The following is a 26,616-nucleotide window of genomic DNA, read 5'->3' on the forward strand; positions in this document are numbered from 1 at the left end:
ACATACATACATACATACATACATACATACATACATACATACATACATATACACACACACATACACTAATATATATATATATATATATATATATATATATATATATATATATATATTAGTGTATGTGTGTGTGTGTGTATATGTATGTATGTATATATATATATATATATATATATATATATATAATATATATATATATATGTATATATATATATATATATATATATATATATATATTAATGTATATGTATATGCGATATGCTAATAACCCTCGGCTCAGGCTCTGCTGTGAGTGTGAGCCGAGTGTCATGTGACTGTGACCGGATCTTGCAATTGGGTCACAGCTGTGAAGCTGAGGGCAGGCGCTGTGGAGGAGAGGGATTAATCCTCCCCATCTCCTCCATTGTCATCCTGTGCGTATATCGAATGGGTGCGAGAGAGATACGGCTCTCGCAGAAAATCGCAGCATGTTGCTATTTTTTTTCGCATCCAAAAGCTGACCAACTGCTATCCCTCATCAACTAACATTGGTCAGGGTGCAATGTGAGATTTTCTCGCATTGCACTCATCCGATTTAAACGCTCGTGTGAGCGTACCCTTAGACTAATTTACTTATTTTTCTGCCAATCATCTAAATTCTCAATTCAGAGGTAAAATCTGTATTCAGTGAGGACTTTCCCATTACTGAGATAGGAGATGGCGGTTGTTACTTATGAGATTCTATGTACATAAATGAGGGAGCAGGGGTTGAGCTCTGCCTCTAGATCTTGCCTCCTCGCTCTATCTACATAGAACCTCATCAGCACCAACTGCCATCTCCTATCACAGTAATGCAAAGTTCTCACTGAATACAACCTCAGAATTAAGAATTTTGACTGACTGATCAATTCTGGCAGAAAGAAGTAAATTTGTCTGATAAGATAGATAACAAAGTTGTTTATTTTCATGGATACTACTGATTTATGAAATAAAGATTAAAATGACGGATACCCTTTAAAATTAAAGTGCTAGATTCTTAACATTTCCTGTTTAGGGTCTGTGCACACTGGGAAAATGTGTTTCCTAAGTAAAATATGCACCCTCTGGCAGAATCCGTACCTGCGGCAAAGAAAATGCACCCAAAATCCGCATGCGGTTTTACAGCGGTTTGTTGCAGTTTTTCCACGGCTTGGTCCCTGCGGTTTGTAACCATTATTTAATGGCAAAACTGCAGGTACCTGCGGAAAAGTAGTGACATGCTACTTCTTTTTGCTGCAGAAATTCTGCAGCAAAACCTGTAGGGGAAAAAAACAAAACACCTTTTCTGCAGCAAAAACTGTGGCAAATAACGCAGTGTGCACATAGGGCCTTAAAAAGTTTCCTTCCCCTTTGCCTAGTGTACAGATCCAATCCCCCTTAGGAACAAATATATTATATATATATATATATATATATATATATATATATATATATATATATATATATATATATATATATATATATATATTTGTATGTATATGTTATATTATATTTTTTATTTTATATATTATAAAAAAAAAATTTTCTTTAAAACAGCCCTTCAGGTGCTCATTCAGGAATTAACGCAATGTGAATTGACCGGAATGAAAAACTTATATTTTTACGACTAAAATGTTCCTGAACAGGCATTTATAACTTGCAGACTCTAATGCGGGCGTCACACGAGACGATCTGTCGTGCGATATGTCGTCGGGGTCACAGTTTTCGTGACGCACATCCGGCATTGTTTATGATGTCGCCCCGTGTGACACCTACGAGCGACGCAGAACGTTCGCAAATCGTGTATCGTTGACACATCGTTTATTTTTAAAAAGTCATTTAATTTTCTTTGCGCCGGTTGTTCACTGTACCCGGGGCAGCACACATCGCTCCGTGTGACACCCCGGGAAAGATGAACATGGCTTACCTGCGTCCCGCGGCTCCCGCCAGCTATGCAGAAGGAAGGAGGTGGGCGGGATGTTTGTCCCGCTCATCTCCGCCCCTCCGCTTCTATTGGCCGGCAGCTGTGTGACGCCGAACGTCCCACCCCCTTCAGGAAGTGGATGTTCGCCGCCCACAGCGAGGTCGCTCAGCAGGTAAGTGCGTGTGATGGCGGTTTAACGACTTTGTGCGCCACGGGCAACTAATTGCCCGTGACTCACAAACGACGGGGGCGGGTACGATAGCATGATAGATCGTACCGTGTGACGCCCGCATAAGGCAATTACTTGGCCTTAGATTGCCATGGCAACCATCAGGCCCACTCAATCACAACCTCAGGATGCCTATCGCATTACATAGGTAGTCCCCACACTCTGTTAACCATCTAGTTCCTGCAGTCACTATTAACACCTGTGTCTAAAGGGTTAAACGGCCATGGTTTGTGATTGTGAGTGATGCAGCAAGGTTTCCACTATAGTGTACAGCTGGCAGCTGCCGCATTTTCATCTGTTGGGGAATGCTATTCCCTTATATCTCAGGTCACTAAGGGTGTAAAAGGAATCCGGCCTAACTCTGGAATATTGTAATAATTGAACTATATCTCCCAGTATTTATCCTGCTTGATTATGAGGTCATGGCATTAATAGATGCCCGTTATTGCAGATTTATAGATTAGTATATTAGTTTCCCTTCAGTAAATGCATCACGTTTGTTTCTTGTTCCAGACAGGTGTCAATGAAAAATGTACACATTTCTTGAAATAATAATCACAGAATATTACATTTTTTTTATACTTATTATTATTATTTATTATTATTATTTATTAATTATTATTATTTATTATTATTATTATTTACTTGCCTATTCTGGAGGTGTGAGACATCCGTCTAAACCAGTGATCAGTAAACAAGAAAAAGATGCCCATGCTCTTAGCTGTAGGAATATGTGGCAAATCCAGTACATACATGTTCTTGTAAACCTCTTAAAAATATAATTTGGTATTAACCCCTTCCCGACCGGCCGATTTTTCGCTTTCCGTTTTTTTGTTTTTTTTTTCACCATGCTTCTGAGAGCCGTAACTTTTTTTATTTTTCAGTCAATATGGTCATGTGAGGGCTCATTTTTTGCGGGACGAGTTGTACTTTTAAATGCAACCATAAGTTTTACCATATAGTGTACTGAAAAACGGCAAAACAATTCCAAATGCAGAAAAATTGCAAAAAAAAGTGCGATAGCACTGTTGTTTTTGAGATCTTTTATTCACTGTGTTCACTATATGGTAAAACTGATGTGTGGGTGTGATGCCTCAGGTCAGTGCGAATTCGTAGACTCAAACATGTATAGGTTTACTTTTATATAATGGTTTAAAAAAAAACGGAATTTTGTCCGAAAAAAGTGGCACGCGTTTTACGCCATATTCCGTGACCCGTAGCGTTCTTATTTTTCAGGATCTATGGCTCAGTGACGGCTTAGTATTTTGCGTCTCGAGCTGACTATTTTAACTGTACCACTTTTGCGCAGATGCTACGTTTTGATCGCCTGTTAATGCATTTTGCGCAACAGTTGTGGCGACAAAAAAACGTCATTTTGGAGTTTGGAATTTTTTTGCCGCTACACACTACTGATCAGATTGATTTTATATTTTGATTGGGCGTTTCTGAACGCAGCGATACCAAATGTATATTTTTTATTAACCCTTTAATTTTCAATGGGGCAAAAGGGGGTGATTTGAACTTTTTAGGTTTTTTTTTTTCTTTTTTTTTTTTTTTTTTTTTTTGACATTTTTTAAATTTTTTTTTTTTTTGTTATAAATTACTAGTCCCCCTAGGGGGCTATAGTGCAGAGCGATCAGATTGCTGATCGCTATCTGCTGATCACAGCTATACAGTTGTAAACAGCAGATACGCTCACTTTCTGCTTCACTCAGCTGTGAGCCGAGTGAAACTGAAAGTAGTTCATGTCTAGTACAGGAGTCATCACATGACCCTGTGCTACCATGAAAACCACCGGAAGTCACGTGGTCACGTCGCGTGACTTCCGGTATCGGGCGGTAAGTAAAAGTTTACCGCCGATGCTGTTATAATGGCGCTGTCACATATTGACAGCACCGTTAAACGGCACGAGCAGATAACGATTCTGTTCGTGCCTAGCAGGCACACATCTCCACTGTGAAAATCAGCTGAGATGCGCGCCGATCGTGGCATTCTGCCGCCGGCGGACCGTGGGCAGTAACATTATGACAATTAGTACGTAATATTACTGCCTGCGGTCGTTAAGATGTTGTAGGGGTTGTCAGGCGCTGCTCTCACATTGGAAGGTGAGTGGCAGTAATGTCACGTGTGTGTGTGTGTGTGTGTGTGTGTGTGTGTGTATGTATGTATGTATGTATGTATGTATGTATGTATATACACACCTTCAAGTTGTGTGCGTCTTGTCATGTATGTGCAGGCGTGACATCATCTGCACTTCTCGCCTCCCAGAGCAGAAGTGAACAGCATTGGCCCAAGTTTCCTTCTATCTTTTAAGTTTCCAGTTAGCACACAACTGATATGGGAGAGGAAGTTACCTAATGGGCAACATTATTTGGCTCTTATTAGTGACTGCAGCTAGGAAGGGGAAATTGTGGTAGGTGCTGTAGTCAATGTTCCACAGCCAGACACAAGATAGTAAGGTGGACATGACTGATTTCCTGGGACCACCACTAGTCACCTTTTTAAATGACACCAATGAGTGGGAATTTGGGAGGTTATGAAACAGTAGGGATGGTTTCGATATTTGAATAATTCATTTTGAACATCTTAATAAAATGTAAGTTGCTGAGTGACCATTCATTACAGCATTTCCCACTTCAATGCAAACTGACCTCCGGCCCTCTATTAAAAAGAAAATGTGCAGCATCGTTAAATGAGGCGAATGTGAACAAAAAGTATCACAGGTGTGCAATTAGCATCGAATTATATTACTAAAGTTCCATTTTTGCGTTTATTATGCTGAAGTGTCCAAAAAATCCTTTGGGTTTGGGTAAATTAGAGCCTTTTGTACTTTAAGATGTGACATTCATAACGTGGGCAAAAATGATCCACATCTTTTGTAGTGTTTATACAGCAAGGAATGAAGCAGCATTCAGCTGCAAACCCCCAAAACATAATGGCAAGACCTAAAAGCCAGATAAGGGTATGTGCGCACTAGGCGTTTTTTTCACGCTGCGTTATGTGCGTTTGTCTCAAAAAAACGCACCTGCGGCTAAAAACCGCGTCAAACGCATGCGTTTTTACTGCGATTTGGTGCGTTTTTTTGTTGCATTTTTGCTCACTGCGTTTTTAATCAGTGCACAATGCCATTAAAGATTGTTGATGAAAAAGAAAAAAAAATGGTCTGATGTCATTTCCTTCTTCAAAATGTTCATTGTATGCAGGAGAGCAGACGGCAGCTGCAGAACTACAAGGCTCAGCATCCTCCATCCAGGACTGTATGCAGGAGTTTTTTGCCCAAAAAGAAAAAGAAAATGACATGGGCTTCGCTATATTTTTGTATGCTAGCCAGGTACAGCAGGCAGGTACAGGCTGCCCCCAATCCCCAGCTGCCTAATTGTACCCGGCTGGGAATCAAAAATATAGGGAAGCCCTTTTTTTTTTTTTTTTTTTTTTTTTTTTTTTTTAATTTCATGAATTTCAAGAAATAATTTAAAAAAAAAAAATGACATAGGCTTCGCGCAATTTTTAAGTCCAGCCAGGTACAACTAGGGATTGGAATCCGCAGTGCAGAGTGCCCAAGCTTTCTGGGCACCCCCGCTGCGAATTGCAGTCCGCAGCCACCCCAGAAAATGGCGCTTTCATAGAAGCGCCATCTTCTGGCGCTGTATCCAACTCTTCCAGCTGCCCTGATGCCGGGTGGCTCGCTGGGTAATAATGGAGTTAGGGCTAGCTGTATATTATCAGCTGGCCCTCAGCTCGAAATTCATGGTGTCACGCCAATATTAGACATGGCCACCATGAATTTCTAGTAATGATAAAAAAAAAAAAACACAACACACAGAAAAATATTTTTATTAGAAATAAAACACAGCACGATTAGGGACTCAATCTTTATTGAAATAAAGAACCCCCCTCCGCAGTAATCCTGGGTCAAGGGTCCCGCACCGTCCAATCCGGATCCAATATCATCTGATCGGTTTGCTGGAAGGCAAAGCGATCAGATGATGTGTCAGGTTAAACTACGTGAATCACATGACACAGCAGCTGATTGTATAAAAGCCGATTATACAATCAGATGATGCATCAGTGCAAAAAAAAAAAAAAAATAAATACTCACGTCTGTGCTGATTATCGGCAGCTCCTGGAACGATCGGATGAGAGTCTGATCCTGTCCCATCGCTGCAGGAGCTGCCGGTAATCAGCTGATGAAGTCCCCTGACTGCAGGATCAGCTGATTACTGATTATCAGCTGCTTGACATGCTGCATTTTTGTGGTCACCACAAAAACGCAGCTACAAAAAAACGCTGTGTGCGGACAGCACTTATGAAAACCCATAGACATTGCTGGGGAAGCATAGACATTGCTGGGGAAGCAATGTCACTGCGTTTTCAGCACATAAACGCGGTTAAAAACGCAGCAAAAACGCCTAGTGCGCACAAGGCCTAAGTCCTGAATTAAAGCTGACTCTTGTTGCAGTCTCATGGCTTGAAGGACATATTGTAAGACTAGGAGAATCAACCAGACGTCCACCATACAGAGGTGTTCCAGCCTCCACAACGCAAACTGGAACAGGTTGGCCATAAATTGTTAGGTGGACATGGAGTGGCAACTGCTTGTGACTGAATCATGGTGGCCACTGGCTGTAAGTAATATTGTGAAGTGGACAGAGTAGACTGGAATGGCGTAACTGCTGGAGTCTGGAGGGTAGTTGTTATCCATATTAGTGGTGCTGGGTATCTTCGGGTCAAGCATCCTTAATCTTCATGAGCTGTACATTCAGGTCTCCTGATTTCCTGGAACACAGAATAATTTATGCTTATTTTTGCTTTTGCAGCAAAAATAAGCCTTAGGCTGCTTTCACACTACGTTTTTTTTTTTTTAACATGCGTCCTGAACGGTTTTTTTTTTTTTTTTTGCTGCAAAAGCGGATCCTGTTTTTCCAAAGAGAAATACATGTGTTATTTTACAGGATCCTGTCACTTGAAATTATGGGCAGGTATTGGAGTCATGTGATCGGGAGTGAGGGGAACTGAAACAGACAGACTGACTACCATCCCCATCATCACCGCACACACGCAGGCACTACCGCCCCCATCATCACCGCACACACGCAGGCACTACCGCCCCCATCATCACCGCACACACGCAGGCAGGCACTACCGCCCCCATCATCACCGCACACACGCAGGCAGGCACTACCGCCCCCATCATCACCGCACACATGCAGGCAGGCACTACCGCCCCCATCATCACCGCACACACGCAGGCAGGCACTACCGCCCCCATCATCACCGCACACACGCAGGCAGGCACTACCGCCCCCATCATCACCGCACACACGCAGGCAGGCACTACCGCCCCCATCATCACCGCACACACGCAGGCACTACCGCCCCCATCATCACTGCACACACGCAGGCAGGCACTACCGCCCCCATCATCACCGCACACACGCAGGCACTACCGCCCCCATCATCACTGCACACACGCAGGCAGGCACTACCGCCCCCATCATCACCGCACACACGCAGGCACTACCGCCCCCATCATCACCGCACACACGCAGGCAGGCACTACCGCCCCCATCATCACCGCACACACGCAGGCAGGCACTACCGCCCCTATCATCACCGCACACACGCAGGCAGGCACTACCGCCCCCATCATCACCGCACACACGCAGGCAGGCACTACCGCCCCCATCATTACTGCACACAGGCACTACCTGAGTGACGTCACACTCACCGCTGATCGCGCGACTCACTTCAGTTGCTACAGCGAGCGGCAGTGTTCTACGCCCGCTCCTGTCAGCTTCATGTAGCAGAGCTGGATGCGTCGTGGGAGCTCGTGTGGATTTCGCCGGACCTGGAGGGGTATTTGGGTATTGTAATAAAGTGGTGAAAGAGGGTGGTCTTTTATTTCAAATAAAGGATTTTTCGGGTGTATGTGTTTATTTACTTTCACTTACAGGTTAATCATTGGGGTGTCCTCATAGACGCCTGCCATGATCAATTTAGGACTTAGTGGCAGATATGGGCTGCCGTTAACTCCTTATTAACCCGATTGCCACCGCATCAGGGCCATTCGGGATGAGCCGGGTAGAGTCCTGGGTGGCTGCTGGCTGATATTTTTAGGCTGGGGGGCTCCCCATAACGTGGGGCTCCCCATCCTGAGAATACCAGCCTTCAGCCGTGTGGCTTTACTTTGGCTGGTATCAAAATTGGGGGGGACCGTACGTTTTTTTTTTTTTTTATAATTATTGTACTGCACTATTTAGACCCGCCCACCGGCGCCTGTGATTGGTTGCAGTGAGACAGCTGTCACTCAGCGTGGGGGCGTGTCTGACTGCAACCAATCATAGGCACCGGTGAGCAAGGGAAGCAGGGAATACGAGATGGAATAATGAGTGGCCGTAATTTTCAAAAGAGAAGCCGCCAGAACAGTGTGACAGCCGCGCCCGTGATCGGTGGGTGAGAGAGGGAGAGAGAGACAGACTCTGATCACGCCAGGTTGGTTTGTGCCCAACAGGATCCTGTCTATCAGCGTGCCAGCGTTCACATGCGTTTGTGTGCGATATACTCAGGATCCAGTGACAAACAGTATTTGGACGCAGCTCAAAAACGCTACAAGTAGCGTTTTTAAAAAATGTTAAAATACTGTAACTTGCTGGATCCTCACTATACCGCATGCAAACGCATGTTGACGCGCGTCTATTGCAAATGCATTAAAATGAAAACGTATTTCCACTGGATCTGCTTTTGCTGCAAAAAAAAGTTCTGGACGCATGTTAAAAAAACGTAGTGTTAAAGCAGCCTTAAAAAAGATAAATATTTTACAGATATTTCAGAGTGCAAGAATTGAGCCATGACTGCTTTTATGAAAGGGTTGTCTCATAAACAAAAGTCCTGTTTAATTGTAAGACAATGGAGAGGAGAATTCGATACTTCAGCAATTAGAAGGAATACATTTAGAATGGTGCCCCTGCTGTATCCTGTGTGGCTGCCTGTGCCCGATAATGGAGAGGTGCTTTAGCTGCTAGTCAGTCTATGCTGCACAGGTTTGTATCAATCCCAAACAAGGTACACAGGAGTAAAGCCCCCGTCACATTTAACGACTTACCAGTGATCCCGAAAACGATTCGACCTGATAAGGATCGCTGGCAGGTCGCTGGTGAGATGTCACACAGTCAGATCTTGCCAACGACGCAGTAATGATCAGCGACCTGTATAACGATCTCGGCGGGCGTTGGGGACTGTTAGGAGGTCGTTGGTAGATGTCAAACACAACGATGCGTCCTGCTCAGCAGGACATCGCCTTTGAAGAAAATGGTCCCAACCATTTAGCAACGACTAGCGATCTCACAGCAGGGGCTGGTAGGTGTCACACACGAGATCGCTGCTGCGTCACGAAAACGGTGACGCACCAATGATCTCGTTAGCAATCTCGTGTGTGACTGGGCCTTAAGAGGATGAGTTACTATACTGTCCTGAGGCGTATGGTAGGGACTTTCTAGCTACTAAGAACCTTTTGAGCTCCCCTTAATAAATCATTCAACCAGTGAGCAGTGGCGCAGTACACCAAGCCCAGTGCCTGGGCATCCTCTAGTTTTTCAGATTAAAGGCAGCCAGTCAGATTGTACATAATGATAATAATAATCTTTATTTCTATAGCGCCAACATATTCCGCAGCACTTTACAATTCAGGAAGATCATATACAAACAAGTAACAGTTATAGAAAATACAATATTTAGAGGGAAAAAAAAGACAACCCTGCTCGTGAGAGCTTACAATCTACAATGAGATGGGGGTGGGCAAGGTACAAGTGCTTATTTACAATGACAATCCAGCCATCTCAAGGAAATGGGGGATAGATAATTGCTTCCTGGACCAGTTGGCCAGAAGCTTGAGATGCATTTGCGTGCCATGGAGTTTGACGTGGGGTTATGTTGTGAGAAGTTGTAGAAGGACTATGTGAATTGAATTTGATTAGGGAGTGCGATAGGCCGCCCTAAAAAGATGCATTTTTAGGGAGAGTCTGAAGCTGAGTAAGTTGTGATTTCTCCTAACTTCTTGGGGTAGAGCATTCCAGAGGATTGGTGCAGCTCGGAAGAAGTCTTGGATCCAGGAGTGGGAGGTTGGGATTAGTGTGGATGTTAGTCGAAAGTCATTTGCAGAGCGTAGAGAGCGGGTAGGGTGATGTAGGGGGGTGCCGCACTGTGGAGAGCTTTGTGGGTGAGAACAAGCAGTTTGAATTGGATCCTGTGATATATGGGCAGCCAGTGCAATGACTGGCACAGAGCAGAGGCATCCGAGTAGCGGTTAGCCAGATAGGTGGCCCTTGCTGCTGCATTGAGGATGGACTGTAGAGGAGAGAGTCTAGTTAGGGGAGACCAATTAATAGTTACAGTAGTCAAGGCGAGAGTGGATCAGGGCCACGGTGAGGGTTTTTGTCCTTTCCATTGTGAGAAAGGGGCAGATTCTAGAGATGTTCTTGAGGTGCAAGCGGCAGGTGCAGGCAAGAGATTGTATGTGAGAGGTGAAGGAGAGATCAGTGTGAAGTATAACACCCAGACAGCGGGCTTGCTGCCTAGGACTTGGACTTATCGTTGTGCCACACACAGAGGGAGATGTCAGGTTTAGGAAGGTTAGAAGACTAAGGGTACTTTCACACTTGCGTTGTTTTCCTTCCGTTACAATCCGCCCTTTTGGAAAACAGCGGAATCCGTTAATGGATTCCGCTGTTTCCCATAGACTTGTATGGTTGACGGATTGTACCAAAAGGACCTGCGTTGCTTCCACTGGGCGACGCTTCGTTTCTTCCGCCCAGTGGGAGGAACGCAGCATGTAACGTTGTTTTGAGCAGCGGAATCCTCTGGATTTCACTGCGCATGCGTTTTTTTTTTTCTTTTTTCAATCAAACTTTATTTTGGCTCGCGGTGGCCGAACATTCAGCTGAGTGCCCGGCCGTCGGCAAGCGACAGCGCTCAGCTGAGCGACCGGCCGCCGGCATGCCCGGGCGCCGGCAAGTGACAGCGCTCAGCTGATCACCCGGCGGCCGGCTGCAGGGAGCGCTCAGCTGATCACCCGGCGGCCGGCTGCAGGGAGCGATCAGCTGATCACCCGGCGGCCGGCTGCAGGGAGCGATCAGCTGATCACCCGGCGGCCGGCTGCAGGGAGCGATCAGCTGATCACCCGGCGGCCGGCTGCAGGGAGCGATCAGCTGATCACCCGGCGGCCGGCTGCAGGGAGCGATCAGCTGATCACCCGGCGGCCGGCTGCAGGGAGCGATCAGCTGATCACCCGGCGGCCGGCTGCAGGGAGCGATCAGCTGATCACCCGGCGGCCGGCTGCAGGGAGCGATCAGCTGATCACCCGGCGGCCGGCTGCAGGGAGCGATCAGCTGATCACCTGGCGGCCGGCTGCAGGGAGTGATCAGCTGATCACCCGGCGGCCGGCTGCAGGGAGCGATCAGCTGATCACCAGGCGGCCGGCTGCACAGGGAGCGATCAGCTGATCGTTCACAATAGTCTGCCGCTGTTAAAACTGTAAAAAAAAAAAAAAAATAATAATCAAAACGAATTGCGTTGTTTTGCAGCATCCGTTGCATCCGTTGTGCCACTATATGCAACACATCCGTTGCATCCGTTACACAACGTAATGCAACGGATACCGTTCAACCCAAGTGTGAAACTAGCCTAAGGGAAAAAGAAGTTCCGTTTTGGAAAGTTTACGTTTCAGACAAGACATACATGCAATCCTGTTGATTACATGGTGGTATAGAGGTGAAGAAGCTGAGCAGAATAACATGTTGTAAAAGATTCAGTATAACGTTTATTTTATTCATTGATATCCCTGGGGTTTGTATGAGTCCAGTGGGCGGTGCTTCTGTGATTGACAGCTATTTCTGTAGCCACATTCATACAGGGAAAACAGTAATTCACTGAAACTTTTCCCAAAAAATGTATTTGATCCTCTCCTCCTAATCTATAACATTCTGTTTTTGGATCAGATAACATTTTCAGTGTAACATGTTCCCTTTAAATCTTGTGCCACTGAGCTCATTGTACTACACTGGAGGGACTTACTGAGATGAGCTCAAAGGTCCTTCGCTAAAGCACCATAGGATGTATGGAACAGGCAGTAAATCATAAGCATGGAATAACCAGTCAGCAACAGTAGAGTATTTTCACTCCCACTCCTTGTTAATGTCTGTGGGATCAATATACTTGTAGCAGGATAAGGCACACCCACAGTGTAAGAGATGTTGAGGCGCACTCGTAGGTTTCCACACCATATGTCCAGAGAATTAGAAACTAGGCACTCTTAAATGGTGATACAAACGAATTTATTCCATAAGTCTTAAAGCAACATGTGACGTTTCGGCCACGTGGCCTTCATCAGACAACTGTAATAAACAATATTTCATATGAATCTTACAAAAGACTCAAATACATAGATTACAAAAAAGTTGCAGCATAAAGCTTATAAAACAGACAAGAAAAAAGATTGGTGAAAAGTAAAAACCAATAAGAAAAGTGACCTGAGCAGCATGGATGTATATATTATATATAGCAGATATAGAGAAGGGAGAGAGGAGGAAAAGGGGGGGGGGGAGATTTCCAGAGAGACCAGAAACACAGAGGGATTGTAAGAGATACAGTATAAATAGTGGCAGTGCTGCAGAAACGCCAGCAGCTATACATGGACTGAGTGTCAACAAGCTCCAAAGAATCTCACCTTGTTATTAAGCCTGTCAGGGTAATGGGAAAGGCAGTGGTATCCACCACTATGCTGCATACACAGGGCACAAAAAGCCATGTTTAAAAAGACCTGAAAACCAATCAGGATGCTAGGAGGGAGGTACTAAAACGGAGTGGATTGCACTATCGCAATGCTGGCTGTTAGAGTGACATGGGCAGAGACCAATGACAGGCAAGGAATAGACAGGAAATGTGTAATCGTTACAAGGACCAATCCGCACAAGGGGCGTGTAGATTGGTACATGGCAGCGTCATTGGTATCTAGGAAACCTTGGAGCATGTTAAGTAAGCAGAAAGAAGCGAAAGTACACCATGGAGACCACAGCGTTTTGAAGGGTATCCATAGTAACAAAGGAAACACCTCAGGCAAACAAATTTTATATTTTACTTGTATAATTTGTTACAAGTAATAACAAAGCACAAAACTAAACAAATGTATTCACACGACTATAATAACCTGAAGAACTCATTCAGCAGCTTTAGTGTGAAATTAGTGTTGGCTCCTGCCGGCTCCTCCCTTCTGATCGATCAGAGTTGGCACAGAGTGCACTGTCACTGTGCATATTGCACAGTGACCAGAATCTACTGCGTATCCATCAGAAATGACAAGCTGTGCATGCTCAGTAGAGCGGTGACTAGCCCAGCCCCTGAAACGGGCGCTACTGATGACTGTTTCAGGTAGGAGGCAGTGACTGCAACCTCTGAAGCTTGATAGCGCTTGGTTTGAATATCCCAGCATGCACTGGCATTGTCAAACCATGCGTCATGAAAAAAGGAAATAGTAAGTAAAAATAAATAAAGCTAGTTAGTGTATTAAGGTCAGGATAGGGAATTTTTAATTGAAGTATATTAGAAAATAGATTAGAATATGGCATTAAGTGGATGGGTATTTAGGATGAAATTTAATTTGTTTCAGGCCACCCCTTTAACACACATTTTGTAGCCTAGCTTGTAACTGGCAATACCAAGTGCCTTGTGCCAACTATTTTGTACAATCATCTAAAATATGAAATTGCCCTATTTTAAATTTGATTGTTTTAAAGGGAACCTGTCATGTGAAAGATTGCTATTAACCTGCAGTTATGGGATTAATCTGCAGGTCAATTTCGTTGTGAGCCTGCCCAGAGCCCACACATGCGGGTACGGTTCCACTTGCGCATATAGTAATGCCAAGGGTCATGCGACTGTGATGCGATCGTATCACAGCTGCGGAGCACTTCCTCCCGGTCTCTGCGTACATCGCACTGCAGTTGGATGACCTCTGAGTTCAGTGCGATTGTTTCACACGCTCCCATAGATTTGTATGGGGGTGCGTGAGCCTGAGAATCTCTGCCAAATGCAGTATACTGTGATTCATTTCTCATGCCGATATGGCATGTAAATTCAATCGCAGATGGAAACTGCCCCATAGTTTTGCACTGTTGTGAGTGCAGTGCGATGTTTTATCGGATTGCACTCATCCGTGCAAAACCCAAGTGGAACCGTACCCTTAAAGTTAATATCCTCTCAGCAGTAGGGCTCTCCGTACAGGTGCCGGGCAGGATCAGAAAGCTATTGATCTGCAGGTTAGTTGTTTTTTTATTTATATTTTTTTTTTTTCTTCTTCATATGACAGGTTCCCTTTTAAATCTGAGTCACAAGCCAGGTTAGTACTGGTGCCCACTGGTTATGAGCGAGCACTAAAATGCTCGAGTTTCCCATTGACTTCCATTATACTCGTTGCTTGAGTCGAAACCATCGGAGCGTCCTACCTGATCTATTAGAGTACCTATACCTGGAGCATTTTGGTGCTCGCTCATCACTAGTGCCCACCACAGATACGGCTGATGTAGCATGGTACACTAAAGACATAAAAGGTTAAGGCTGATTGTACAGAGATGACTGCTTAGCTGGGTGGGCTTCTTCCAGAAGTGCATGAGTTGTTTTTCTGGAGCCACAGTAACGCTTGCAATACATTCAGTATCAAAACGTATATTCTTTTGTTTGTTTTTTAGGAAATCAACACTTATAATCCAGGAGACACACATTTTTCCAGTACATCATGGGAGGATGTCTCGCTTTGGGAAGCTTTTGGACGCAGAAATGTATGTCTAACACTAGCTGCTGGAAAATAGCGTAGAACAGGTTTTAATCAGTATTCCGGTCTCACATATGCACAGATAAGGATTTGCTTCAGCTAGAATTGTTACTATATTCTCATTTCCTACAAGGTTCCTGTGCATTTTTTTTTTTTTTTTAAACCTGTTACACCGCATACATTTTCAGAGAAAACCCTATTTGCATATAAAGTAGCGTTTGTTTTGTCATTACAGCAGTTTTGTTGACTGTAATAAGGTCTTCCATATGTAAGCTGTATATTGCTAGTACCTATACGCTTCATCCAAAAGGATACCTTGAAATTGCACTTTTGCAAAAAAAAAAAATACATAAATCCGATTTCATATCCTCCCTTGATGTCACTGCCTTGTGTAATTTTAACACACTTGCTCTTATTATGGTTTTTCTTCATTTTAGTGAGACATTTTGCATACATTAGTCTATTTTCTGGCTTCAGTTACATGTTCTTCTGGAACTGCCATAGTCTTTATTACACACACAAGCAGTCATTGTTTCCCTGTTCGCCTTTGCCTTTACAGATTACAGAAAATGGGGTTTTGGAGTTCTAGCGCTCTTAAGGGTGCGTTACACGCTGCGACATCGCTAGCGATCTCGTTAGCGATGTGACACTCCAGATCACAGATACGATTTGCCGAGATCACACATGTGACCGGCGCTACAAAAATGACCTATGTGCGATCTCGGCAAATCTTATCTGTGATCTGGCGTGTCACATCGCTAACGAGATCGCTAGCGAGGTTGCAGCGTGTAAAGCATCCTTTAGGCTATGTTTACACACTGCATCTTTTACTGCATTTTTGGTGCATTTTTGAGGTCAAAGACGCACATAAATGCATGCATTTCCTTCTCCCAGCAAAGTCTATGAGATTTCTACTTTGCGGTCTACACAGTGCATCTTTTTTTGGCTGCGTTTTTGAAGATGCAGCATGTCAATTCTCTTTGTGTTTTTGCCAGCTTTTTTGAGCCCTTCCAGTCAATAGATTTGACTTAAACGCATTGGCCAAAATGTGGTAAACATGCATTTTTGCCACTGGTGCGTTTGTTTGGGGCCAAAAAAAACTGCATCTTTGTGGTTAAGAAAAGATGCAGTGTCTGAACATAGCCTTAGGTTAGCAGCCATGCTATGGATGTATAAATAAGTTAGCGGTTGTAATTGTGAAGGTGACCATACATGTTAAAGGGAATCTGTCAGCAGGTTTTTGGAACCTGATCTGAGAGAAGCATAATGTAGAAAGAGACCCTGATTTCAACCTAGTTTACTGGGTGCAGCAGCTGTGACAGACCTTTTAGAATTAGCATGTAGCAGAGCTCAGAAAGCTAACCCCACCCATACCACAGGTTTCTATGTACATTACCATAGACAGTGAACGGCGTACCAGTGGAGGGGGTGTAGTCTGACAAGGGCTCTCATACACTGTAGTCTGGGGAGTGATAATGTCCTGGTGATAAAACTGCATTTAAACAGTAGCTCGTCCCTGAAATCTGAAAAATTACCAAGACCATTAGATCTCATGATATACCTTAACCCCATAAGAACATTAATGAGAAACCATAGAAAAATAGGGGTAATGGACGGTGTAAATATAAGGTAATTGATGGGTAAATAAACATGCCATATAATCTTTTAAGCTGCTTTTTATTGTAGAAAATGTGCATAAATACAGCCAGAAAATTGGCAGATTAAAAACCCAAATGATTAGAACATGTGAAAATACCAGAAAAACAAGGTTTGGGGGAGGAAAGGAAGTCCCAATTGTCAGGCCTGGCATACCGCTTGGCTCTGTGACGGCAGGTAGGTCTCCGGGTTTCACTTTACCACCAAACTACTTTAATCCTGTATATTATTCCTGACAGCACATGCATATGGAGTTTATGGTGGATTAATAACTGACCTTGTGTGACCTACCCTGGCCTGTGTCATATAGGAGTTTAACTGTTAGGACTGTGATCCTTATTATCTTGTGTTTGATACTATGGCTTTATCCTAGGGTATGCTATTCTCCAATTGGGACTTCTTTTCCTCCCCCAAACCTCGTTTTTCTGGTATTTTCACATGTTCTAATCATTTGGGTTTTTAATCTATCTGCCAATTTTCTACAATAAAAAGCAGCTTAAAAGAAAATTTATATGGCATGTTTATTTACCCATCAATTACCTTATATTTACACCGTCCATTACCCCTATCTTTTCTATGGTTTCACATCCCTGAAATCTGTGTCTCAGCCCTTGCCTCATGCTGTCATCAGATTATATAGCAAAAACCTGCTGACAGCTGAACAAGCCAATAGCTATTTAAAGAAAATCTGACAGCTATTCTTTCCTACCCAATGCATGTGTCTTCAATAAGGAAAAAAACCGAAGACACCTCTGATTTCAACTCTCCTCCTATGAGAGAAAGGGTTTAGGCATGTTCATTTTCAACATGGCCAATCTTCCTTATATCTGCTTACCAAACGGCAGCAAATACACATTAGATGGTAGGCCAGTCCTGCTGTAAATGGAGGGTTTGTTTTGACATGAGCTAATGTGTATGGCCACCTTTTTACTGTGTGGTTATTTTACCTTGTGGATGGAGGTGAAGTGCAGTATGTGATAAATGTATATGAAAACCATGCATGCTAAAGAGAATTGATATTTTGTATATTATAGAAGAGCATCAAGTGTTAATTCCACTGTAACTTTTCTTTGGTCACATTTCATCAGAAAATAGGATAGCCTAAAAGACACCCAAACCCTCTGTACAGTGGAGATGTAAGAAGGCTAAAGCGTGCACTAGCCGGCCCTTGTGGTGTCGAGCATGCATTGTTCATGTGGTTCACAGAATGAGTTCAGCCCTGAGTATATTTGCCGGTTTGCCTCTATAGTTTACAAATTATTCTGCATAAAACATTGCACATATTTTACTGTAATTACCTTTTACATTTCCTGCCGGATAGCTCAGAACGGCTTCACAGTCCAGCTACACATCAATACATTCAGCTCTTCAGACCCTGAACAAGCAGAAAATGCGAACACAATTTGTCCAGATTTGTGAATGTAGCTATGGATGATAGATGACAGGCTGTACCTCCAGATAGGCACATGGGGTGTATCCATGTATACACTTCATATCACATTATTCAGATTCCCTGTTTGTAATCAGGATCCTGTAGTACTATAAAATACACAAACATTATTTGCTGTTTTGTTTTTTTTAACAGTTTCCATTCTGTTTCTTTTTAGGGTTACAGATCAAAACCGTTCTGCTGTAGTCTCTGCAAATTCTCAACTAGATTGGTCTCTTCGTTCAAAAGTCATCTACAACGCTACCATGAAGATGAGAAGGACCAGGAGCTTATGTCTGCTTGTCCAAGCTGTCCATTTACTTCACAGACAAAGAACGTTCTAAAGCACATGCGGATATTTCACTCTAGTGTTCGTAAGGTCCAGTCTGCTGGTGTAAAAGAGAGTCCAAGCATAGTAAATTCAGTCAGGTTTTCTTGTAGGAAATGTAACTACACTGACATGCTGTATTATAGTCTGAAAAAGCATGTTCTTTTGACCCATTATCAAGCTGAACTTCAAAATTATTTTGGGGAGAAGGCTGAAGAGGAACTCAATCTTTCTTCTGTATTCAAGATAAATTCTGATAATAGGTACTATTGCAAAAAATGCACCTCCGTGAATGGAAACCGTGATGCTCTGATGTACCACATTTTAACATCTGACAAGCACAGAGATCTGGAACTTTTACTTAGAACTGACATTTGTGACGTTAGCCGAAATGTTAGACGACCATACAAAAAGTTTCAAAGTTCCTCCATAGCCCATTCCCCTAAACCACTAGTGAAGGCCACAAAAGTCACACCTATAACCCCTGCAGTGACTCAAGGTGTGAAGTCAATATCCCTTCCACAAAATGGTCCTAATCCATCTTTATTGCCAGCACCCAGTCCCCTCGTCCAGAAAGCTGCACCAGTATCTACGGTCCCTGATTCTGCCAGGGCTCTGAGCCCGAAAATATCTACTGCAGTTACTCCCTCTACTCAGGTTGGGTTTGTTACTGCTCAACTTCCACAAAACCAGAGCATTACCCTTCAAGCGTCCCTTCCTCAATCGGTCTTCCTGTCTCCAAGATTTCCTTTAAATCAGCAAGTAACTGCTACTGTCCTTCCTCCAGGAGGTCAGATTATCACTGGCACTCAAGCTGGTGTGAGATCTGCTGTACTGCCAATTAACCAAACTTTGGCTTTAACCTGTCCACAGACTTTGCAGTCTGCTTTATTAAATATGAATCCAGGGGTAAGCCCTACAGTCTTCCCTGTAAATCAGTCAGTAAGGCCTACTAATGTTGTAAGCAGTCCACCAGGCATTCCTCAAATCCTTTCTGCCCCGTTACTTAGACAGCTGATTCCAACAGGAAAGCAAGTAAATGGCATACCAACATACACACTCGCTCCCATCTCGGTAACACTACCAGTTGCTCCTTGTGCTATTCCTACTGTTACTCCACCAAACATGCCAGTTCAGTTGTCTCAGCCAGAGAAAGCAATGCCAGTTTCGAGTTCTCCAGCTAGTGCGCCATCTCCTCCAGTTGTGCAACCGGCACAAACAAATACCCCAATTCCCGCAACGAAAACCCCAATTCCCGCAACGAAAACCCCAATTCCCGCCACAAAAAACCCAATTCCTGCCACGAAAACCCAAATGCCGGCCAAGCCTGCTGTTGGAAAAAGTGCAGTTGCCTCAGCTGCTTTAGACAAGGAGGCTAAGCAGTGGAAAACATGCCCTGTTTGCAATGAACTATTTCCATCTAATGTGTATGAGGTGCACATGCAGATCGCTCATATAAAACAAGAAAATAAACAAACCAATAAGCCATCCGAATCGGCAAATGAAACAAAGGTACCTGTAGTCATAGCTGCTCATGCCTCATATTTGAAAGTCCTGAAAGACAATTCAATTAGATGCGTTACCTGTAAGACATTTGCTCATGAAGACGAGGTTTTGAAACACTTACTTATGCATGGCATGGTGTGCCTGTTCTGCAAGGCTGTTTTCTACGAACTCAGAAACTTCATCTATCATATGAACATTTTACATGTAAACAAAAAGAAGGTGCATAACGATTTTGTCAAGAAAGGTATCGACATAGCATGTGATGCTAATAATGACATACTGTTTACTCACTTTGACTTTACCTTTAACGTATCTAAACAGGAGCTTGGAGACAGAGACATGCACATGGCTGTGGTTACTGGAGCGAACGCCAACACTGCTACTCCACTATATATCAAAATTCAACGTAAACCAGAGGGTAGTGGTACAGAAGGTCAGCAAGAATCAAAATGTTCATTCTGCAACTGTACTTTGTCAAAATCTGAGGTATACGAGACTCATCTGAAAGAAAAGCATCATATAATGCCCACAGTGCATACAATACTAAAGACTCCTGCTTTTAAGTGCATCCATTGCTGTGGAGTTTACACTGGCACTATGACCTTGCCAGCTATTTCTGTTCATCTTCAGCGTTGTCGCAATGCACCAAAAGATAGTACCTCTGGGGCAGAGTTGGATCCTGAAGCTAATGGTGGGCCTAAGTCAAAGGGAAGTACTACTGGTGACACTCCAGGAGCCTCAAATGAGTACAGGAAGAATTACAACACTGGTCCCAATGCTTCAAGAGACCTGGTGCCTTTTAAGAGGAGGAGGCTTGATATCAAACACGATCCTTCCGAGTCTCAGGCCGCCTTGCAATCTCTCGATATGCTTGAGATGCTTCCAGAAGAAAACGCAAAGGCATCTCATGAATCGAAGAAAGAGTTTTTGGCAAAGTATTTCCACAAGAAGCCATACCCTAGCAAAAAAGAAATCGAGCTGCTGTCTTTTGTACTTGAAATGTGGAAAAGTGACGTGGCCTCGTTTTTTGGTACAAGGCGTTATATGTGCCTCAAATTTCTCAGAAATCACAGACAGAGAGTATTGCTCGGATTTAAAATGGCTGATCTCAAGCAAGTGCAACATTGTGTGGAATTGCAGGAAGACTATTAAAGGCATTATTAGTTTGCACATGCGGCAGTGGGACACATCTGGTTAGCATTCCTATGTCTTTGGTAACTTCACAGAAAAGTTTGAGAGAAGTCTAGCCATTTCTGTGTTTAAGACTTTTGTCAGTTTTCATTTCATTTTCCTCTGTTCTGGTGCTCCCATTTATCAACCCTTTTTGGCTCTGCACTTTGTATGTGACCTCCTATATAGGAAAGTTCCAGTCTCCGGATATTCTTTTTGTTTCCCATGTTGTTCATTTAAGTACATTCTGATTTTAAGAATAACTTTTCATATTTTTGTATCAAGTTTGGACTAAAACCATGTTTCACAAGTGTCACAATGTATACACAACTCTGAAACCAGTTGATTGATGGCTAAAATTAATGGTGTAAACACTCGAGTGATGGCTAAAATTAATGGTGTAGACATTCGGTGGTTTTGCGTCAGAGTAATGTAAAGTGCTGCACATGTCTATTGTAGGTATATCAGGGTAAAGAACCAGTATCACTCGCATACTATATAGTGCCTACAGCACATATTGATAGTCTGCAGGTCAACGTGTGTTCGTGGCTTTGTTGCACACAGTGCTTATAGGGGTTCTCCAGCCAAACAAATGTGAAAAAAAAACACTTCCAAGTGATCAAGTGGCTAGAATCAGGTGCAGGGAATTGTCAAAACCTAAGTGGTGGGTGATCAATAGAGAAGTATGGTTGTGGTTTTTTTTTTTTTTTAATATATATTATTTTCTAACATTCTCCGCTGTTTTCAGACCCTTTTTTTGGCTGGATGAGCCCCTTCAGTTTATTGTGCATTAACCTGGAAGCTTAGTTCTGTAAGCAATGTTAAGGCTTTCCAATGTGCTGCTGTGTGGTGTGTCCATCCCCCCCCCCCTCCTCTCCCTCCTCCATCCCATGTCCGTACCCTGTATGAAAACTGGGCCCTGCCCATGAATATACATTACCATTGGTTGAACATGTCCTAGGCTAAGCCTTGTAACATCTCTACAAGTGGCATTAGAGTCATAAGTAAATTCATCTACATACTGGGTGGAGCATGATTTCTGCATAATTTTGGGTGTATTTAACAAGAATTTTTTTTTTTTCCCCCATATGGAAATTCTAATTACAATTTCTGCAATTTAGTTTTTAATCTGTGATATAGGACACTTTTATATACATATATAAATATTATATAATTTATTAGTAACTGGGAAATCAGGAACCCCTAGTTGTAGAATATGCATCTATGGTGCCAGTTGGGCTCCCTCATTTCTACTATTATGTATCATGTGTGTAGTACAAGGAAAATGTTACTTTGGCCAATTTGGACTTGCCTTTGTTTAAAATAAACCTATAAAACATTTGTTCAAGTGTTTGTTTTTATTTGATATTTCATTGCGCCCTTTCTTCCCTACATTATGCACAATTCTCACTCTAAAGGGGGCTTTACACGCTACGACATCGCTAATGCGAAGTCGTTGGGGTCGCGGAATTGGTAACGCACATCCGGCCGCATTAGCGATGCCGTTGCGTGTGACACCTATGAGCGATTTTGCATCGTCACAAAAACATGCAAAATCGTACGTGTGACGGGTCTGGGCGATGTTGTGCGGCACGGGCAGCGATTTGCCCGTGTTGCACAACAGATGGGGGCGGGTACCCACGCTAGCGATATCTGTACCGATATCGCAGCGTGTAAAGCGGCCTTAAGGCTGTGTCCACAGTTTGCGTTGTCCTAGTTGCAGTTCAAAACGCATGTTTAGGCACAAATTGCTTTTGCCAAAGTTGCTTTTGACCATCAAAACGCGATAAATACGCGTGTGTATTTACCGCGTTTTAGCGCTTTTTACATGCTTTTCCATTGGTCAAACTTGGATGCGCTTTGATTACAAAGACACTACTAAATAAAGTTTTAACATACAAACACTGAAAATGAAAAAAAAATACACACAATTAATTTAATCATAACGAAAAGAGCGATATTTAATATAATTATAGCTGTTTTATAATAAATATGGATAAAATATCAAATTTATATTTTTCTTAAATTTAATTGTCTGTGTGTGTGTGTGTGTGTGTGTGTGTGTGTGTGTGTGTATAAAGGGACATATAATTCCATTATATTGATATCGGAAAAGCATGCGTTTTGGTAGTCCAAAACACAGTTTCTGCAGCAAAAAAAGCATGTAAAACGCTGGAATTTTGATGTTTCTTGCTTTTTGCTACTTCTCACTGACTGTAATGTTAGCAAAACGCAGCCCAAATGGCAAAAACAATTGCATGCTGCTTCTTTGAACGCATGGTTTTTGCCCAAAACTATGCAAATTAAACGCTGCATTTGGAAACGCAGTGTGGACAAGAAATCCACATTTTCCATAGACTTTGCTGGAAAATCAAAGCGCATGCATATTGGCATGAAAACGCTGCAGTTCAAAACGGACCTAAAAAGCAGCTGAAATGCAGGTGGAAACGGAAAGTGCGGACACAGCCTAAGGCTGGGGCCATACGGGGCACTAGTGCGATGCTCGCATGACACTCGGCTCACGCTGGCAGTACAGCAGAGCCGAGTGTCATGCTAGTATCCCTGCGACTGAGGTACGACTGTGTGAGCAGACCTCCGCTGCGAGGGGCGGGCCGGCACAGAGGAGGGGAAGGTGGGATTTATCTCCCTCTCTCCTCCGTAGCCGGCTATTGCGATTCTCGCTCTACACGCGCGGTACACCAGTGTACCGCGAGTGCAGTGCGTTTTTTGGGGGGTTTTTTTCTCGCCCCATACACTTGAATGGGTGCGAGAGAAAGTCTCGCATTACAGTCGCAGCATGCAGCGCTTGTTTTCTCAGTCTGATTAGGGCTGAGAAAATAATCGCTCATGTGCGCTGACACACAGGCTAATATTGGTCCGAGTGGAATGCGATGTTTTATCGCACTCCACTTGCACCGATTTTCTTGCCGTGTGGCTTAGGCCTAACTCTCACCACTAACATCGATGTTGGCTTTAGTAGATACCAGTAATATTGGGAGCTCTGCAGTCCCAAGAAGATTTATAACACTTTTTCTTCACTGATTTCTGAGAAGCCTGTCCCTTGTCACTCAAAACCACAACTTCCTTCCTGTTGCATTGGTAGAACTATATTGTATGACTTTCCTGCGCTATAGACATTCTGCAATAACCAGAAATGCTTCCAGTGGATATATTGTAGTTAATAGGAGCTGGAAAGAGAAATTGTGCAAAATAGGGTCTTATCCAATTGAAATTAAAGGAGAAACAACTCCAAGGCTCACCTTTTGCGGTTGTGCAAGTCACAACCACCATAAAACCCCTGAGGCCACTGCAGAACCCACGTGGAGAGACAAACAATGGAAGGAAGAAAAGGGTTAATCTGGTGTGTTGACCAATAAATCATATTTTATCTGCACTATTTGAACTGGTTTGGCAGAGCAAATTAACCCTTTTCTTCCTTTCAGTGGATGCATTGGAAAGATCTAAATTATAGAATTTATTTCTACTTCTTTCCAATGCATCTCTGATTATCACAACAAGTATTTCTTCACATGAAAATCCAAATACAAAGGAAAAGACCCAGCACCTGTAGTCCGATCTTCACTTTAAATAAAACATCCTTTTATTGGAAACATGTTAAAATATACATGTATTGATAGAAAATCTAGGATGTTTTATTTAAATTGAAGTTCGGACTACAGGTGCTGGATTTTTTCTTTGTATTTGTATTTCCTGTGGAGGGTGGACCGCCCTGATGGAAAGGTCGTCTGGTGAATGGCAGGCTGAACTTTTTTGTTTAATTTGATTCCTTCACATGGTCTTTGTAGTATTGTATTTTAGGTTTTTGTTTTCTTAATGATTGTAAAAAGAAAAAAAAACTTCCAAAAATGTTTTTGTATTTTTTAATTCTGAAGTTTTGCTTTTAAATTTCTATTAACATATTTGCAAGAACAAATTAAGGCAAAACTAGAACAGGTTGCCTTTTAACCCTTATTGCTAAATTATTTAAATTTATGTCCTGGTGAGTTGTAACTTGCAGCATCATTACATACATGTGCAAAGTACAGCCTGGCACACAAAAACAGCCCTCATCCCTGGTCTGGTACTGAATGGGAAGCCGACAGAACCTCTGATGCCGGTGCTATGACACTTACTAGGCATTTTGCTGTGTGTGTGTGTGTGTGTGTGTGTGTGTTTTTTTTGTTTTTTGTTTTTTTTTTGTTACCCCCCCCCCTTCCTTTTCTTCTTTCCCACTGAATCTCTGTTAGTGATGGGTTGCGTTTAAAGGGAACATGTCAGGTCCAATATGCACCAAGAACCATAAGCAGTACTGGGTGCATATTGCTAATCCCTGCCTAACGGTCCCTGTATACACTAGCATAGATAAAGATCTTTTACTGTATGCTAATGGGCGAGGGCACTAGTCCCCTGGGTATTCGTTACCCAGCCAGTCGCCTCCTATTCCTATTAGTATGTTAGTACGCCCCTGTGGATGTGCTAACATGCTAATGAATATGTAGTGTCAGAGGATGATCTTACTCGCCTCTGCTGCCAATCACGGCCTACGGGATTTCGGCTCAGTGCGCATAACCCTGGATTTTTTTTTGGGTCATGACGAGCACTACTTCAGTTTGAAGCCGGGACTTATACACCCGCTTCATAGTGCGCATGACCCAAACTCCGGCGTCATGCAAACTGAGCCGAAATCCCCCGTTGGACATGAAGGTGGCACAGAGGTGAGAGATCATCCTGTGAAGCTAGGTATTCAATAGCATGATAGCACACCCACATGGGGGTGACTAACAACCAGGGGGCTAGTACCCTCACTCATTAAGCATACGGTAAAAGATCTTTAGAAATACTTTGTTTAAAGATCTCTTTATCTATGCTAGTGTATACAGGGACGGTTAGGCAGGGATTAGCAATATACACCAGAACTGCTCGTGGTTCTGGGTGCATATTGCACCTCACAGGTTCACTTTAACCCTCTGGAAATATTAGAAAATGTAGTAGCCCCATCCATTTTGTAGACAATACAGTGAAAGTTTAAAATATGGCAATTGCTTGTGTGTGATAAAATGCTGCCTCCCTATTCACTCCTACCTGACATGGCTCTGTTTATTTTCTTCTAAGTGTGCAATTAATCTTGTACTTGCAAAATACACTGTTGAAACAAAAATTAGGGAAACGTGCAGTTTATGACCTGAAGTCAAACTGCAGGCACGTCAGTCTGTCCAGTTAGAAAACATAACCAATTGTGAATAACTTACACATGCTTCGGTGAAAATGAAAGTGATAACTGATGCACCAGAGGCCACAAAAAAAGACAACCCCCCTCAAAAAAGTTTGTCAAATGGCTGCCACTAAGAATTACTCTCTCATTGTGCCCAGGGCTGTGGAGTTGGAGTCTGTATAAAATGGGCCAACTCCGTTTCCTAAAACATATAATAAATTGGGTAGAGTGGTTCAGTGCAGTGTTTGATAATTTTTTTTTTCTTTTTCTTTTCCTTTTCATAAGAATTTGGGAACGTTATGAAATGTCCTATAAATGTCTGTTCTATTCCTGATCAAAGAATCT

The 26,616-nt window shown here is 43.0% G+C and overlaps 1 protein-coding gene and 1 pseudogene across 3 annotated transcripts in view; one reads left to right on the forward strand and one right to left on the reverse strand.

The window, feature by feature from the left end:
• The window catches only part of ADNP2 (ADNP homeobox 2), a 45,549-nt gene extending 23,167 nt beyond the window's left edge, over nt 1–22,382 (forward strand). For 2 of the 3 annotated variants that reach the window (XM_075314671.1, XM_075314670.1), the window contains exons 3-4: nt 14,888–14,977; nt 18,234–22,382. In XM_075314671.1, the coding sequence (XP_075170786.1) occupies nt 14,888–14,977; nt 18,234–21,041 (2,898 nt within the window). In that variant the 3' untranslated portion in view covers nt 21,042–22,382. The remainder of the gene's footprint in view (nt 1–14,887; nt 14,978–18,233) is intronic. The other variant, XM_075314672.1, reaches the window with a different exon arrangement.
• LOC142243756 (lipopolysaccharide-induced tumor necrosis factor-alpha factor homolog) lies at nt 4,965–12,951 on the reverse strand (annotated as a pseudogene).
• Nucleotides 22,383–26,616: the final 4,234 nt, after the last annotated feature.

The sequence above is a fragment of the Anomaloglossus baeobatrachus genome, chromosome 6 (assembly GCF_048569485.1).
Source record: "Anomaloglossus baeobatrachus isolate aAnoBae1 chromosome 6, aAnoBae1.hap1, whole genome shotgun sequence".
Lineage (NCBI taxonomy): Eukaryota > Metazoa > Chordata > Amphibia > Anura > Aromobatidae > Anomaloglossus > Anomaloglossus baeobatrachus.